The 17,040-nt window shown below is 41.2% G+C and overlaps 1 protein-coding gene across 2 annotated transcripts in view; it reads right to left on the bottom strand.

Annotated features, from left to right (window-relative positions):
* Positions 1–15,702, bottom strand: part of ube2e3 (ubiquitin-conjugating enzyme E2E 3 (UBC4/5 homolog, yeast)) — a 70,031-nt gene extending 54,329 nt beyond the window's left edge. Inside the window, exons 1-3 of one of the 2 annotated variants that reach the window (XM_058393502.1) lie at positions 15,549–15,702; positions 11,899–12,113; positions 8,636–8,686 (exon numbers count right to left, since the gene is read on the bottom strand). In XM_058393502.1, coding sequence (XP_058249485.1) covers positions 8,636–8,686; positions 11,899–12,101 — 254 coding nt within the window. In that variant the 5' untranslated portion in view covers positions 12,102–12,113; positions 15,549–15,702. Of the gene's footprint in view, positions 1–8,635; positions 8,687–11,898; positions 12,114–14,491; positions 14,626–15,548 lie in introns of those variants that run through there. The other variant, XM_058393503.1, reaches the window with a different exon arrangement.
* Positions 15,703–17,040: the final 1,338 nt, after the last annotated feature.

Raw genomic sequence — 17,040 nt, 5'->3', positions numbered from 1 at the left:
CATAGGTGCATCATAGGGGCATCATAAATGCATCACAGAAGCATCATAGGGATATGATAGGTGCATAATAGGAGAACTCTAGGAGTATCATAGGTGCATCATAGGAGCACTATAGGAGCACCATACATGCATCACAGAAGCATCATAAGAGCATAATAGGGGCATTATAGGGGCAATAAAACAGCACCATACATGTATCACAGAAGCATCATAAAGGCATGATCGGTGCATCATATAAGCATCATAGAAGTATCATAGTTGCATCAGAGAGGCATCATAGGAGCACTATAGGAGCATTACAGGGGCATCATAGGAGCACCATAGGAGTATCATAAGCACATCATAGGGGCATTATAGGGGCACTATAGGAGCGCCATAGAAGTAGCACAGATGCATCATAGGGGCATGATAGGTGCATCAGAGGAGCATCATAAGAGTATCATAGGCACATCATAGGGGCATCACAGGAGCACTATAGGAGCATCACAGGGGCATCATAGGAGCATCATAGAAGTATTATAAGCACATCATAAAGGAATCATAGGGGCACTATAGGAGCACCATACAAGCATCACAGAAGCATCATAGGAGCTCGATTGGTGCATCACAGGGGCATCATAGGATTATCATAGTCACATCGTAGGGGAATCATAGGAGCACTATAGGAGCACCATACACGTATCACAGAAGCATCATAGGAGCTCCAGAAGTGCATCATAAGGGCATCATAGGAGCACCAGGCATGTATCACAGAAGCATCATAGGAGCTCCAGAAGTGCATCATAAGGGCATCATAAGAGCACCAGGCATGTATCACAGAAGCATCATAGGAGCATGATAGGTACATCATAGGGGCATCATTGGAGCACCAGAAGCACATCATTTTTTATCAGAGAGACTAACAGCCTGATTAAGTTTGAATGAGTGTTTCTCATCAGGTTCAGTAGTGAGTTGTTGATATAGTTTTAACACGCATCTAAAAAAAAACATTTAATTGTTCTGCACCTTAGGCTTTACTGCACACGCCTCTCTGCCAAACTCTCAAAGCAAGCTGGCATGGCTCTAAGTATCTGCATGCCACTCTTACCCATAATCCCCCACTCACTGCCTCAATAAAGAGACACAAATACTCATTAATGCAGAAGTATAAACCAGGCCAGAAAAAAAGGCTGTGAGAGGTGACAATTAAAACCTCAAAACACCGTCCATAAACAGCAGGAGTGATGATGAGCTTAACGTTCTTCTTCTAAACATCTTCACAGGCTGGGATTCATTTAATATACAATCCGATCTCACACCTTATACATCACACTGTACTCTTTATATCCGATCTCACACCTTATACATCACACTGTACTCTTTATATCCGATCTCACACCTTATACATCACACTGTACTCTTTATATCCGATCTTACACCTTATACATCACACTGTACTCTTTATATCCGATCTCACACCTTATACATCACACTGTACTCTTTATATCCGATCTCACACCTTATACATCACACTGTACTCTTTATATCCGATCTTACACCTTATACATCACACTGTACTCTTTATATCCGATCTTACACCTTATACATCACACTGTACTCTTTATATCCGATCTCACACCTTATACATCACACTGTACTCTTTATATCCGATCTCACACCTTATACATCACACTGTACTCTTTATATCCGATCTCACACCTTATACATCACACTGTATTCTTTATATCCGATCTTACACCTTATACATCACACTGAACTCTTTATATCCGATCTTACACCTTATACATCACACTGTACTCTTTATATCCGATCTTACACCTTATACATCACACTGTATTCTTTATATCCGATCTTACACCTTATACATCACACTGTACTCTTTATATCCGATCTTACACCTTATACATCACACTGTACTCTTTATATCCGATCTTACACCTTATACATCACACTGTACACTATATCCGATCTCACACCTTATACATCACACTGTACTCTTTATATCCGATCTTACACCTTATACATCACACTGTACTCTTTATATCCGATCTTACACCTTATACATCACACTGTACTCTTTATATCCGATCTCACACCTTATACATCACACTGTACTCTTTATATCCGATCTTACACCTTATACATCACATTGTACTCTTTATATCCGATCTCACACCTTATACATCACACTGTACTCTTTATATCCGATCTCACACCTTATACATCACACTGTACTCTTTATATCCGATCTTACACCTTATACATCACACTGTACTCTTTATATCCGATCTCACACCTTATACATCACACTGTACTCTTTATATCCGATCTTACACCTTATACATCACATTGTACTCTTTATATCCGATCTTACACCTTATACATCACACTGTACACTATATCCGATCTCACACCTTATACATCACACTGTACTCTTTATATCCGATCTCACACTTTATACATCACACTGTACTCTTTATATCCGATCTTACACCTTATACATCACACTGTACACTATATCCGATCTTACACCTTATACATCACACTGTACTCTTTATATCCGATCTCACACTTTATACATCACACTGTACTCTTTATATCCGATCTTACACCTTATACATCACACTGTACACTATATCCGATCTCACACCTTATACATCACACTGTACTCTTTATATCCGATCTCATGCCATATAAAACATGCTGTACACTATATCTATCAAATCTCCTGAGATATAAATCATGCAGTATATTTGAAATCTGATCTCATGGCATAAAATCACACTGTGCACTTTATATTTATTTGCTTCTGTTTCACGTAGATTGGATGTAATATTCATATCCCACAGTGTTTAGGTCCTGTATGCTCAAGGCTAGTGTTCTACTCTTCACGTGTACATGCATAATGGCAAAAATAAATTCAGCACTGAATTAATTAGCCACAGCAATGCTGGCAATGTCACTCTTAATAAATTAGTAGGAAGCAGCCACACAGCTGTTTTCCAGGCGAATAAAATCGGACCTAAACAGATGCTGTTCTGTTCAATCCAAAAACACACAACTTTAATACGCGGATCTTCTTCTCCCCATCGTTCTGTTTTCCTGGCTACAATAACAGATTCCCATGATGCCCACATCTGTCTGCTCTCGCTCGGCTCAACCTGCGTCTACGCTTACGAATAAACTAAACAAAATCGCTGTTTAGGATGGATGGAGGGGGTTTGGGGGAATAAATCGTCCTTTTATTTTCAGTTTATTCTATTGGGGGGTATAGAGAGAGAGAGAGAGAGAGAGAGAGTGAGTGATACAAAGACAGCTAGAGAATGACAGACACAGAGATACAGACAGACAGAGGGATAGATAGATAAAAAAGACACACACACACACACACACAGATGGAGAGAAAGAGAGACAGACACAAAAACAGAGCAACAGACAGAATGAGAAAAACAGAGAGAATGAGACGGACAGACATACAGACAGATAGATAGAGAGAGAGAGAGAGAGAGAGAGAGAGAGAGAGACAGACTGATAAAGAGAGAGAGAGACCTAAGGCAAGAAAAAGAGATAGACCGGTAGAGAAAAAAAAATGAGTAAATTCACCTTTGGTCTGAAATTTTACTTGTTTCATCTTTCTATTATTATTATTATTATTATTATTACCCTGTATATAGTGCCTTTATGTTGTCTTTTTATTATTGTTATTATTATTATTATTTTTTATTTATTTATGTACACAATTTCCACTATTTTTTCCTCTATTATATTTTAATTTAATTTCTTTTGTCTGTTTATTTCATTTCTCCTGTTTTTTTTTTTTTTGCACTATCCTTCCTTAGTACTTGCCAATAAAGTGCCTGAAAACTGAAACTGAAAACTGGAGAGACAGACAGACAGAGACAGAGAGAGAGGGAGAGAGAGAGAGAGCACAAGACCAAGAGACAAAGAGACAATAAGAGAAAGACAAAGAGGCTGGGATATACACAGAGACACACAGTGAGACAGATTGGCAGAGAGAGAGAGACACGGAAAAGAGAGAAAAACAGAGAGAGAGAGAGAGAGACAGAAAGAGTTCCTTATTTGAGTCTAGGTTTCGTCCTGGTGCCATTTGTGGGAGATTTTCTTTAGCGTTGTAGCCTTGGGCTTCGTTGTTGAGTAAATTTATGTGTGTATCAGAAATTACAGGTCACGCTGTATTATGTTCAAACAATTGTATGGACTGCTGTAGGCTTTATATTTCAATGTTTTAAACCACGAATTACAGCAGGGTTCCTGCACATTCTTAATGCGTGCTGTTATACACAAATGTAGTAAAAATATATATACTGCATATATAGGAGCTCTGCAGGCAACTGCATATATATATATACATACATACATATATATATATATATCCCGATCAGGCATAACATTATGACTACTGACAGGTGACGTGAACAACACTGATTATCCCCTCATCATGGCTCCTGTTAGTGGGTGGGATATATTAGGTAGCAAGTGAACATTTTGTCCTCAAAGTTGATGTGTTAGAAGCAGGAAAAATGGACAAGCGTAAGGATTTGAGCGAGTTTGATGAAGGGCCAAATTGTGATGTCTAGACCACTGGATCAGAGCATCTCCAAAACTGCAGCTCTTGTGGGGTGTTCCCGGTCTGCAGTGGTCAGTATCTATCAAAAGTGGTCCAAGGAAGGAACAGTGGTGAACCAGCGACAGGGTCATGGGCGGTCAAGGCTCATTGATGCACGTGGGGAGCGAAGGCTGGCCCATGTGATCCGATCCAACAGACGAGCTACTGTTGCTCAAACTGCTGAAGTTAATGCTGGTTCTGATAGAAAGGTGTCACATGATTCGCAGTGCATGACAGTGTATCAGGGTTGATACAAAAAGGGGACACACACAATATTAGGCAGGTGGTCATAATCTTATGCATGGTCATTCATACATATATATATATATATATATATATATATATATATATATATATATATATATATATATATATATATACACACACTCATACATACTGGGAGAGGTCAGTGTGAGTGTACAGGGGGGCACTTACTTTCTAGGGGTAGTAAAATGTGCACAAGTCTACAATACACAGCAACATGGGACTTATTACTAACAGCCTATAAAAATATATACAGCATGTTTTATATACAGCTAAGTCAGAAACAGATCATTTTTCATGTGATAAACTGGTAATGTGAAAGCTGTCATGTGGAGCAGGAAGTGCAGCAGGGTACTGAACCCGAGACCTGTTTTACACGATATTTAGATTCCACAACAGACGTGTGACATGAGTGAGAGAGGGATGATGTGGGACACAGAAGAGTTGAGATGTCTTACTGTGTATAATATAACTGCACCAAAATAATAATAAAATATATATGATGAGTCAATATGGCTGTGTTCGCTACACAACGTGTCAACCTGACACATTATAACATCCATCAGTGGATATGATAAAACACACACACACACGGCATTTAAACAGTATCAGCATGTCTAGAGCAGTTCATTTCTGCAAGCACTGGGCACTGAGACACACATGCTTCCGTTCTCGATGGTCTCACGAGTCACCTTGAGCATATGTTTAAGAACCACACTCAACGATATTGGTCTGCGAGCTCAGACTGCACCACAGACATAAGAAACCGCTAAAAGTTTCAGGTTTGATCAGTATGAGTAAAGGTATTGAAGAGCACCCTAATGAGGAGTGCTGTATGTTGCTGTAGCTGTATGATGCTGAATGAGGGTTTATGAGTGTATTTGTGTGTGTGTGTTGACAGCAGTGCATAATTTGTCAGGCGTGCTGCCGGTGTTCCTGATAAGCCCGTGTAGAAGGATCCGGATGAGGCGTGATATCACGCGGCTCTTGTTTCCAGACAATATGGAAGCTGTGTGAATACGAGGTTTCCTGTAGCTGCCTGAAGACAGGAATTATAAACAGTTACGGAAGAGTTACGAGGTGACAGACAGACGGATGAATGGATTAAACAGACGATTACGATCGTCTTGATCCAGCGAGATCTTGTGTGGAGAATATTAAACCTGAACTCAGTTCTGATAAAGGCTAAGGAAGCACGAGTGACATCATTGGTTTCCCTGGTTTAACACCATCATTTCAGATTTCCTCCAGACCACCCCATGGGCTCACCAGCTTCCTGACAGACAGACGGTGAGGTCAGGGAAATTCACCATCAACCCGGGTGCCCTCATCCAGGAATGTGTGCTGTCCACACCGCTCTTCCCCCTTTACATAAATGACTGTATCTCTACAAAGCCGTCTATCAAACTCCAGAAGTACAGGATGCTGATGAGTCTGAGGACGAGGAAGGGTTAAACAGCCATCAAAATAACCGGGAAGTGAGCATGCTGTGGCGTTTTTTCTGCCACACTAGGTGTATGGTCACTTCTTTCAAACTTTTCAACTCACCAACAATTTAGCAAGAACAATATTCACAAAAGCCATGGATAAGAAAAGCAAAAAATTCAGCAATCAACTTTAGATCAATTCATCAAGACATCCCAGAATGATCCGAATTATTCCAAGAAATCCCTCCAATATATATTGTGTCATGATGCATGTGATTTTAATGAATGTGTCTTGTGTTGCTAGTGTTGTGATTACATGCACTACTACTGTTAACTAATCATTTCTACGCTTTAGATATTGTATGTCTGTTACTGGTATTTCTACTCCTCCTGAGCAAGGTCATCCTGAACCAATACAACATCTCCGTCAGCCATGACTGAAGCCTAGCCACCTACCACTGAGTGTGTTTATATCCAATTTTTAATTCCCACGCATTCTCAACAATAGAGATGACACTCGACTTTAACAAGCATGTCAGATACGGAGGTCTTCAAGTTCCTGAAGTCACCACAGTGAAACATCCCCAGCCCAGGATGCACTTCTTCACCAAATGAAGGAGCTCCACCTCCTGCAGGTGCAGCCGATACAAATCTATTCATTTCCATCACTTCACCTCGGAGCATGAGGTCTGCTGAAAGGATGGTGCACCTCTGCCCTCTCTCCAGGATCGGGAAGCGGACTGAGAGAATAATCACACGCTCTACACACCCTAGCCATGACCTTCTGAACTTCTCTCCTATGCCAGACGTTACAGATCACTCCGCACCAAAACAACCAGACACAGTGTTTTTTTCCCCAAACAGGCCATGTCCCTCAGGAACGGTTAATCCAGACACTAAAGTGTAACTGTTGGGCTGTAGTGCGATATATATGACTTCGTAACCCACATTTACTGCCCTGCTCAGGCAATACCGTGTATCAGTGATATTGCTCCAGATTATTTTAGTGTTTTCTCCAGTATTTTTTCCCCACAAACCCCTCACCTAGCTGGGTCTGATTACTGTTTCTGATGAGAAAAGGTTTGTGGGCGAATCGTGACATATCCCAGAAAGATATGGAACCGGAAAGTATTTAACTGGGTTAGTTATACAAACTAAAATAAACAACCCAGCCCAACCATCTATCTGTTCAAACCCCTCCCCTTTCCCTGCCGCCTCCCCTCCCCCCACCCATACCGAATAAAGAGGGGGGGAAAAAATGTTAGTCATTATTTACCATGCAAATAAATCTCAGTTAGCGTTAACACAACAGCAATAGTGTTCAGAGAAACCTCTACTTAAACGTCGCATAATACACAAAATGAAGCAGTGTACGATTCACACGCGAGACTCAAAAACAACACTGAGGCAGGAAATAATCCTCAAACCAAATCGACTGGAAGCCCACACTCTTTTATAAAACATAGACGGTGTTAAGGAGCGAGTTACAAGTGGGAACAGCACAACCAGATCCACGCAAGCAGATCACGCATGAATGTAGTAAAGACTCACACACACACACACACACACACACACACACACACACTGACAAAAAGATATTTTCTAGTTTGTATACAAGTTTTTTTTTTCCACAAACGTCCTTTCAGAGGCTTCGTATAAAACAGCAGGAAATCTAATCATCCACATAACATCTAGCTTTCTCCTAATATTCCATGTTCGAACTTTCGGAGGCGGGGCTTAATGCCAAAACACACACACACAGAGGGGGGGGACCTCATTGCCCAAAAGGGCCACTCGATACAGCGTTCTGCTACACAGCAAAGTTGTGCTCATGTTTACATGATGACAGCAGGTCGCACTGCGTGTCTTGATTTGGCAAATATTTCGATATTTAGAGACAGATTTAATCAGAACATAATTCAGAAGTGAAGCATGACTAGCTGATTGGCTTCTATTAGGAGAAACAGGAAACTGTGTCTAATTGTTTAACATGTGCACCTTTACAGTTTAAATGGTCATCCAGAAGGTGGAAAACAATCCACTGCATCACCTAAAACTCAGCCCATTAATAATAATAATAATAATAATAATAATAATAATAATGACAACAACAACAGCACTGCAGCATCATGAGCAGAGAACACACCAGGAAACCTGAGACGGTGAAAATAAAACCCCGTCCTGTGGAGTCTCTGGTCTCTCGTGTTGAGTTTAAAAGCAACAGCAGCAGGTGGTGTTTAATGGAAATGCTCCTCTACAGCTTCTCGAACGCAAACAAGAGCCGTAAAAGTGTTTGAAAGAGCAATAAAGTGCCTACCTGCAGTTGGGTGGAGGATCCAGAGTGATCTCAGCCAACTCCTTCTGGATTCTGCATGAGAGACAGGAGAGAGAGAGAGAGAGAGAGAGAGAGAGAGAGAGAGAGAGAGAGATTGAGAGGAGAGCAGGGGACAGAGGAGAGAGAGAGGGAGGGGATGTGAGAGAGAGAGAGAGAGAGAGAGATTGAGAGGAGAGCAGGGGACAGAGGAGAGAGAGAGGGAGGGGATGTGAGAGAGAGAGAGAGAGAGAGAGAGAGAGATTGAGAGGAGAGCAGGGGACAGAGGAGAGAGAGAGGGAGGGGATGTGAGAGAGAGAGAGAGAGAGAGAGAGAGAGATTGAGAGGAGAGCAGGGGACAGAAGAGAGAGAGAGGGAGGGGATGAGAGAGAGAGAGAGAGGTGGGATGAGTGAGATCTGAGTGAAATCTGTGTGTGTGTGTGTGTGTGAGCAGTCGTGCGAATTCGAGTGCCCTCTACCAGAGCAGCGCTAAGTGCACGCCTCGATCCAGCTAACATGGCTGCTGCCTCTTTGTTCTCGCAGGCCGGAGCCCAATCTGAGGGGGAAAAAAAAACGGGAAAGAACTTCTGATCCAAAGGCCACGCCCCCTCACCCCAGGCCCCGCCCCTGGTCGTTCTACCCACTTTAAGCACAAAAGCCTGGCTGTAAAAGCTTCCATGCAAATGAGGCACAAAGGGAGGGAATTGAAGGGGGTGGGAGAATTTGAGTATCTGACAGGAGCTCTGAGGGACTGTCACGAAAGCATTAGCAGCTGAGTGAGGAGTGCGCGAGGGCAGGATTTGGGATGTTTTCAGCATGAGGGCGTGCGTTTTAATCGCCCTTGCTCCCCACACATGAAGAGCCTGCGAGCGTTCCGACTCGAGCGTGCTCCGTCCTTTCCGTTTTATTCCCCTGCTCCAGTGATGACAAGCGGCTGGGTGATAGGAAGAGGCATTAGAGTTCAGACCTGTAACAGTAATCGGCCATAATAAAGAGATTTACTTAAAATAAAAAATGATGTGCGGTTCGAAAGCACTTAGTCCTTAAAGAAAGGTCAGGGAAGTGTAGCCAGCGGGGTGACCTGGAAAGCGGAGCGGAGACGTTTTATAGTTAAAAGCCTATTTGATTGGTGACGTGAATCAGATGGAATTCGTTCACAAAACAAGCAGCCTACAGATGGCCAAAAGTATATGGACACCCGATCACCACACCCACATCTAGCGTGCTGCAGCTTTACAATTTCCATTCAGTGAAAATAACAGGTTCCAGAATGACAGTGCTCCAGTGCACAAAGCACAGAGCTCCATGAAGACATGTTAAAGCAGAACACAGCACAGAGCCCTGACTCTGACTCAACCCTGCTGAACACCTTCGGGATGAACTAGAACCCCAACTGAACCCCAGACCTCCTCACCATCCTAACATCAGTGTCTGATCTCTTGTAGCTGAATGAACACAGATTCCCACGGTCATGCTCCAACATATAGTGGAAAACCTTCCCAGAAGAGAGAGTGGAGCTGATTAGAACCATAAAGGAGGAATAAACATGACTGCTGATATAATCACATATGAGTGAGATGGTGAAGAGTCCACAGACTTTAATGTCAGCTTGTGGAGCTTATAGTTTGATACACTAAAAAGAGTAACGTTACTGTTAACACCTTGAAGCTGATCACTTCTTCTTTACTCATTATTCATTACTGCTCTTAATTTCACAATAGATTACAGTCTATTAAAAAATGACATCATGCTGCATCATCTGTTTTATCGTTACAGTTAATGTTGTGCAACATCCACGAGACAAGTTAGATCCTGATCTCTCTGGCATTGTGTCAGCTATCAATAGAAACGATGCAGAAACAAGAGATAAAATGCAGTTCATCGTGTTAATCAGTCTCTCTAAAGTGGTGCGTTTTTGCATAGAACTTAACACAAAATCAAGCAGAAATGGCAATATTCAGAAAAGCTTGTGTAACCCCACCCACCCCCTTTACCGTACCTGCACAGCACCTACCGCTGGCCTCCGTTACACTCACCCCCCTAAACCTCACTCCCATCCGGGTCACGGCACCAATGTAAATCGAGCCTAAACAATCACAACGAGACTCCTGGATTGATCTGATTACTGATCACTGATCACTGCAATCTCCTCTGTCCTGAAGATGTGGGGAAATGTACAGTTACGGCTATACTGATATTAATCGCTGACACTGGAGACTCCTTCCAAAAAAATGTGAAATAATAAAAAAAATAAAAAATCTGTTTAACCTGTATGAGCTGTTACTATAGAAACGATAACGCATTACATCGAGCACACAAACAGCTACTGTTATGGGAAATGGATCAACAGCAAAAAAATATCGAGGCTTAATATAACCAATAAAAAAATAAATAATAATAATAATGTTTGCACAAATGCCATGTTTTTGATAAAATCAGAGTTATAACTTGTTCAAAGCTGTGTGTGTGTGTGTGTGTGTGAAACGATCCTCTTTCATCTAATGATGAGCTTCGGATAAAAATAACGATCCTCACGGAGATGTTTGGCTTTTTAGAGCCCTTCGGTCTTTATTGCGATGATTATTAAAAGTCCATCAGATCAAGGAACTGTTACTTTAGTCATTTTTTTTTATTTTAGTGAAATTAGTCAATTTAATCCCCAAGAACTCATACAGTGCTTTGTATGAAAGATTGTATGAAATAAAAGCCAGTCACGATCTCTTTCGGGATGCCGGTTTTCCTTTGTCAGGGTATTTTCTCAATAAATAAATAAATAAAATACTTAATTAATTAAAATTAAAATAAATAAATAAAAATAAATAACTTAATTAATTTATTTATCTAAAATAAATAAATAAATAGAATAAAAAATACTTAATTAATTAAAATTAAAATAAATAAATAAATAAAAATAAATAACTTAATTTATTTATCTTAAATAAATAAATAAATAAATACATACATACATTTTAAAAAATGAATGAAGCACAGGCAGCGTCTCTTGCACGGGAACGCCGAGTCAGCTCACGTCTACAGCCGCGGTGTAAAGAGTTACACATTTACCCAGTCTTAGTGCTTTTATGTACTAGCTAATGAGCCTAATAATCGCTCAGAGTATTGCTCTGGTTAATGAATAAACGCCGGCTGCTGAAGAACCTGCGCTGTGTATGAGGTCTTCTGAAGAGTCTGGGAGAATGAGCGATGGGGAGAAAAAAGGCAGCGGCTTGTAATCCGTCCTTCACCCCGAGACGTGTGTGGGAAGAAATTACCTTTTGGCGCTGGACGACAGCTTGGCTGGAGTTTTGCTGGACTGTTTGGATGCTTTCTTCTGCTGCTGCTGTGGAGGTGTGGGCTGCTTCCTCTCTTCCTGCTCCTCGGCTTCTGCTACAGGAGGATCTCTCTGATCGGCGTCTGAACTGCCGCTGCTGGTGCTGGGACTCTCGTCGTCTGACCTCTGCCTTTCTCCGGACATTTTTTTCCCCACCTTGGATCAAAACAAGGAGACGGTTAGGAGCAGGCTCGCTGTGGTGCTGCTGATGAGTAAAGGTGAGAGAGAAAACCTTATAAATTCTATGGTTAAAAAGTTAGCTTTTACTTTGTCTAACAAGAAAAGTGAAAATTGAAACATCTGGTGTGCAAAACAGGTTTTAATGAGACTTAATGCACAAGTGATAAAATACTAATAAAGCACGTTGCCTGTCTACACTCCAGAAAAAAGATAGATATTTTTTCCGATATTAAAATCTATTCAGTAACCTAACAGTGCTGCTGAGACTGATATTAATCTAATAATCTGATTTCTTTTAATAACTAGACTTTAAAATGTGCTATTTGTAACTGCTTTTAAATTTCCAGACTCAAACTAATGTTAAAAAATAGAGAGAGAGAGAGAGAGAGAGAGAGAGAGGAAGGAAGGAAGGAAGGAAGGAAGGAAGGAAGGAAGGAAGGAGGAAAGAAAGAAAGAAAGAAAGAAAGAAAGAAAGAAAGAAAGAAAGAAAGAAAGAAAGAACTGTGATTAAACAATTCGCCTGGTTGTTGCCAAATTAAACCAATTTTAAAGTAAAGGTATTGTAATTCCAGAATAATAGGTGTTAATGAGAAATAATAATAAATAGAAATAAATAGAAACTCCCTGTTGCTATGGTAACATAGGTGGCTGATAATAATAATAATAATAATAATAATAATAATAACATCACATTATAAGCATCTGTGATAGATTTGTTATAGAATCTAATCAGATTTTATTTATTTATTTATTTATATATATATATCTGACCCAGCTTTTTTTTTTTTGCTAATAAATACCATCAATTAAAGTTCCTTCACTACAACTATTTATAGTCATATTTTGCTTTCTTCCTCCGGGGGAATCATTCAGATACAGATGTTCTATAGAAACCCCAACAAAACACTGTTTGCTGATCAGAGACCCTGTTTATGAAGAAGAAACCTCAAGGAACCCTGGGGGGCAGTCGACTTTTTTTTTTTTTACTGCAGCATTTGCATTCCTGAAATGTGGGGAAGACGGCGTGAGGACAGTCGTCTCTTCTAGGCTGGTATTTTTGTTGTAACTGAAAGCACCGGGTGGGACGATGTGAGTACAACAGCAAACTCTGGGGTTAGATGTAGCTGAATAATTGGATGAATTAAAATAAATAAATAAATGAATAAATTAGCTCGAATTTGATCCTAGGATGATTTTATAGCTGTTCTACTGAAGAACACTCACGATTTGGAGAACATGAACAAGGTATTACATCACAATATCACAACAAGTGACCTTTCCATAATACACACTATGTGTAACAAAATAAAAATACACCAATCAGGCATAACATTATGACTACTGCCAGGTGACGTGAATAACACTGATGATCTCCTCATCATGGCACCTGTTAGTGGGTGGGATATATTAGGCAGCAAGTGAACATTTTGTCCTCAAAGTTGATGTTAGAAGCAGGAAAAATGGACAAGCGTAAGGATTTGAATGAGTTTGATGAAGGGCCAAATTGTGATGTCTAGACCACTGGATCAGAGCATCTCCAAAACTGCAGCTCTTGTGGGATGTTCCCAGTCTGCAGTGGTCAGTATCTATCAAAAGTGGTCCAAGGAAGGAACAGTGGTGAACCGGTGACAGGGTCATGGGCAGTCAAGGCTCGTTGATGTACGTGGGGAGAGAAGGCTGGTCCGTGTGATCCGATCCAACAGACGAGCTACTGTTGCTCAAACTGCTGAAGAAGTTAATGCTGGATCTGATAGAAAGGGGTCAGAATACACAGTGCATGACGGGTCAGGGCTGTTTTGGCGGACCATCACAAGATTAAGCAGGTGGTCATAATGTTATGCCTGGTCAGTGTATATACAAGATTCTGGGAAGGATCTCATAAAACATGCAACGAAAACCTAATTCATCACAATGTTACACACTCAAACAGCTCAGTTCTCACCGAAAAACAAACACCACGAGACGTCCAGCGTATTACACATCGTAAGAAACCATCACCAAGCCAAAAATCAAGCCAGGAAAAGATATTTCATGCGTACAGAACAGTAAAAAGGACATAAAGTCCGAAAGAACGGTCAGAAAAAGAGAAGAAAAAAAAAAAAAACGTTTACAGATGTGAGCTCATGACTAATATTTCATTCATTTAGAGTCGGACTACTCGAGCGTCATGGAGAGTACAATCTTGACTTTACGATCATTCACAAACTTCGTCCTGTCTTCCTGTCTGTCTGCATCCTGACTGTCATATTGATCACGAAATAAACACACACACACACACACACACATCAAAACAGAAAGACAGAGAGAGAGAAAAAGAGAAAGAGTGACGTGACCAGCAGGATCCAATTACTTACACCAAACTGTTGTCAATCTGCAAGGACATGATGCATGCACGTTTTTTTTCTTTCTTTCTTTCTTTCTTTCTTTCTTCTCCCTTCCCTCCCATAAAGCACTACTCATACCCTGCTTCAAGCACGCACACGTTACTCCATCAGAGCTCACTGATGAGCTTCAGGAACTCCATGCAACATTGTAAGCGTTCACATGGTCATGACAGTCTACAGAGTAGCAATTTCCTGGCTTAATTATATATATCCAGAGAGAGAGAGAGAGAGAGAGAGAGAGAGAGAGAGAGAGAGAGAGAGACTGGAGCACATTGTCTGTCCAGACCTGCTTTAAAGGGAAACACTTTCGCTTAAATGCCAATAATATTCGCACATGCACTAAAGGCAAAGAATGAAGGAGGGAGGAGGAGGAGGAGGAGGAAGGAGGAAGGAGGAGGAGGAAAGGAGGGGGGTGTTTTGCGGATTGAAGAGGTGCAAAGGAAGGCAGATGAAATCAAAACATTGAAGAAAGAGAAAAAGAGACAGAGAGAGAGAGAGAGAGAGAGAGAGAGAGAGAATGGGGGTAGGGGGTTGAGGGGGTAAAGAGACGCAAAAGCAAAGAGCATGAAAAATAATAAAAAATAATAATAAAGCGTTTGACTTTAGGACTAAAGAGAAATATTCACGTATGCCGTCAACTCATGGAGCCGGGTTCAAACGCCAATCTATCACGCATTATTGTTATTGTTATTATTATTATTATTATTATTATTTGTGCGGGGAATTTTGGAGGCGCGCGCGCGGTTTATTTATGCTCCACTATCAGCAACTGATGCGTGAAGTCAGTTTCTCTCTCTCTCTCTCTCTCTCTCTCTCTCCTTCCACTCTTACACCCCCCACTCTCTCTCTCTCTCTCTCTCTCTCTCTCTCTCTGTGTGTGTGTGTGTGTGTGTGTGTGTGTGTGTGTGTGTCGCGCTCGCGCTTCTTCTTCTTCTCCTTCTTCTACTTCGCCTTCTTCAGCGCCTAAATAAAAAAAGACAGCACGCCGTTTTCGGTCTCGGTTCGAGCCTCGGAGCTTCCCGTTTACCTTAGACGCGGTCGTGTCCTGATCCGGGGCGGTTAGGAGGATGAAAAATCCCGTCGAAATGGAGCCGGAGGAGGAGAAGGACGACGAACATTGGAGAGCAGGAAGAAGGAGGAAGCGCTGCGCTTCCGGGATCCGACCGGAAGAGGGCGCTGAACGGCGCGGGCGCGCGCGCGTGTGTGTGTGTGTGTGTGTATGTGTGTGTGTGAGAGAGAGAGAGAGAGAGAGAGTAACGGCAATCTAAAATAAACCGTTAGCTAACACTTTATATTTTTGTTTATTATTAAAGAGTTTGGTTTAAGTTGTAGATTTTGACATTAATCATTAATTGTGGTCATGTTGTAGTTATTTAACCTAGTTATTGTTAGTTATAGTTCAGGTTTAGGCAACAAATAAAAACATAAATCATGCCCTCAGATAAGTATATTAACAATAAAACTGCTTTAGAGCCATTAGAACAACTTACAGCCTATACCCTGTAACTTATAGCCTACAACAACACTACCCTTTTTGTCGCCTTGACCCACTCAAATGTACCCCAGTTTATTCTAACCAATAAGTTGAGCCCTTATACACTATATGACTAAAAATGTTCGGACAGCTGCACCCATATGTGGCTCTTGGCAAACGTTTGCCACAGAAATGTCTTTGTATCCTTGTATAAGCCTTGGATTTTCCTTTCACTCAAATGAAACTGTTCCAGCATGACAACGCTCCTGTGCACAAAGTACAAAGCTCCACTGTGCCAAGTTTGTAGTGGACGAAGTTGATTGTCCAGCACATAACCCTTATTTGACACCTTCGGAGCACTCCATGTCTCCTCACCTGACATCAGGGACTGAACTCACTAATGCTCTTGTAGCTTAATGGACACAAATCCCAACAGCCATGCTCCAAAATCTAGTGAAAAACCTTCCCAGACGAATGGAGCTTATTGTAACAGCAAAAGGAATGGGATGAGTGTGATGGTCAAGAGTCCATACGTCCATACATGTAACAGAAATGCGTTTGAATTATTTCGAAACATGTGGAACAGGCTAGCCTTATGAATGTTCTAGATAAATATCTTCAAACACGTCTATCAGTGATTCAACTTTGATCTTATCATTCATGCATCATCTGTAGTCGCCCTCGGGCCTGTACATAGTTTATGCGAGTTTGCAAGTTTAACTGTAGGTGCACGAGTCAAAGCAAAGCTTTTGCTTACATGCCTTACGCGTGTTCTGGAGTGTTGTAAATGGCTAATACACAAGGGGGCAGCCAAAAAAAGGCAACAGTGGAATGCATATTTAGGTGACCTGTCCAGGGTGTACTCCTGCCTTTCGCCCAATGTGTGCTGGGATAGGCTCTGGCAAATCCCTGTGACCCTAATTAGGAATAAAGCGGGTATAGACAATGGATGGATGGATATAATGTATATTTAACATGGCTACTAATCACAAAAATGCGTTCTTCTTTAGTGTTGATATTCGTAAATATCAGCCACGTGTGATAA

This window comes from Hemibagrus wyckioides, linkage group LG06 (assembly GCF_019097595.1).
Source record: "Hemibagrus wyckioides isolate EC202008001 linkage group LG06, SWU_Hwy_1.0, whole genome shotgun sequence".
NCBI lineage: Eukaryota > Metazoa > Chordata > Actinopteri > Siluriformes > Bagridae > Hemibagrus > Hemibagrus wyckioides.
Note: the sequence above shows the minus strand (reverse complement) of the source record. Positions and strands in the feature narration are given on the sequence as shown.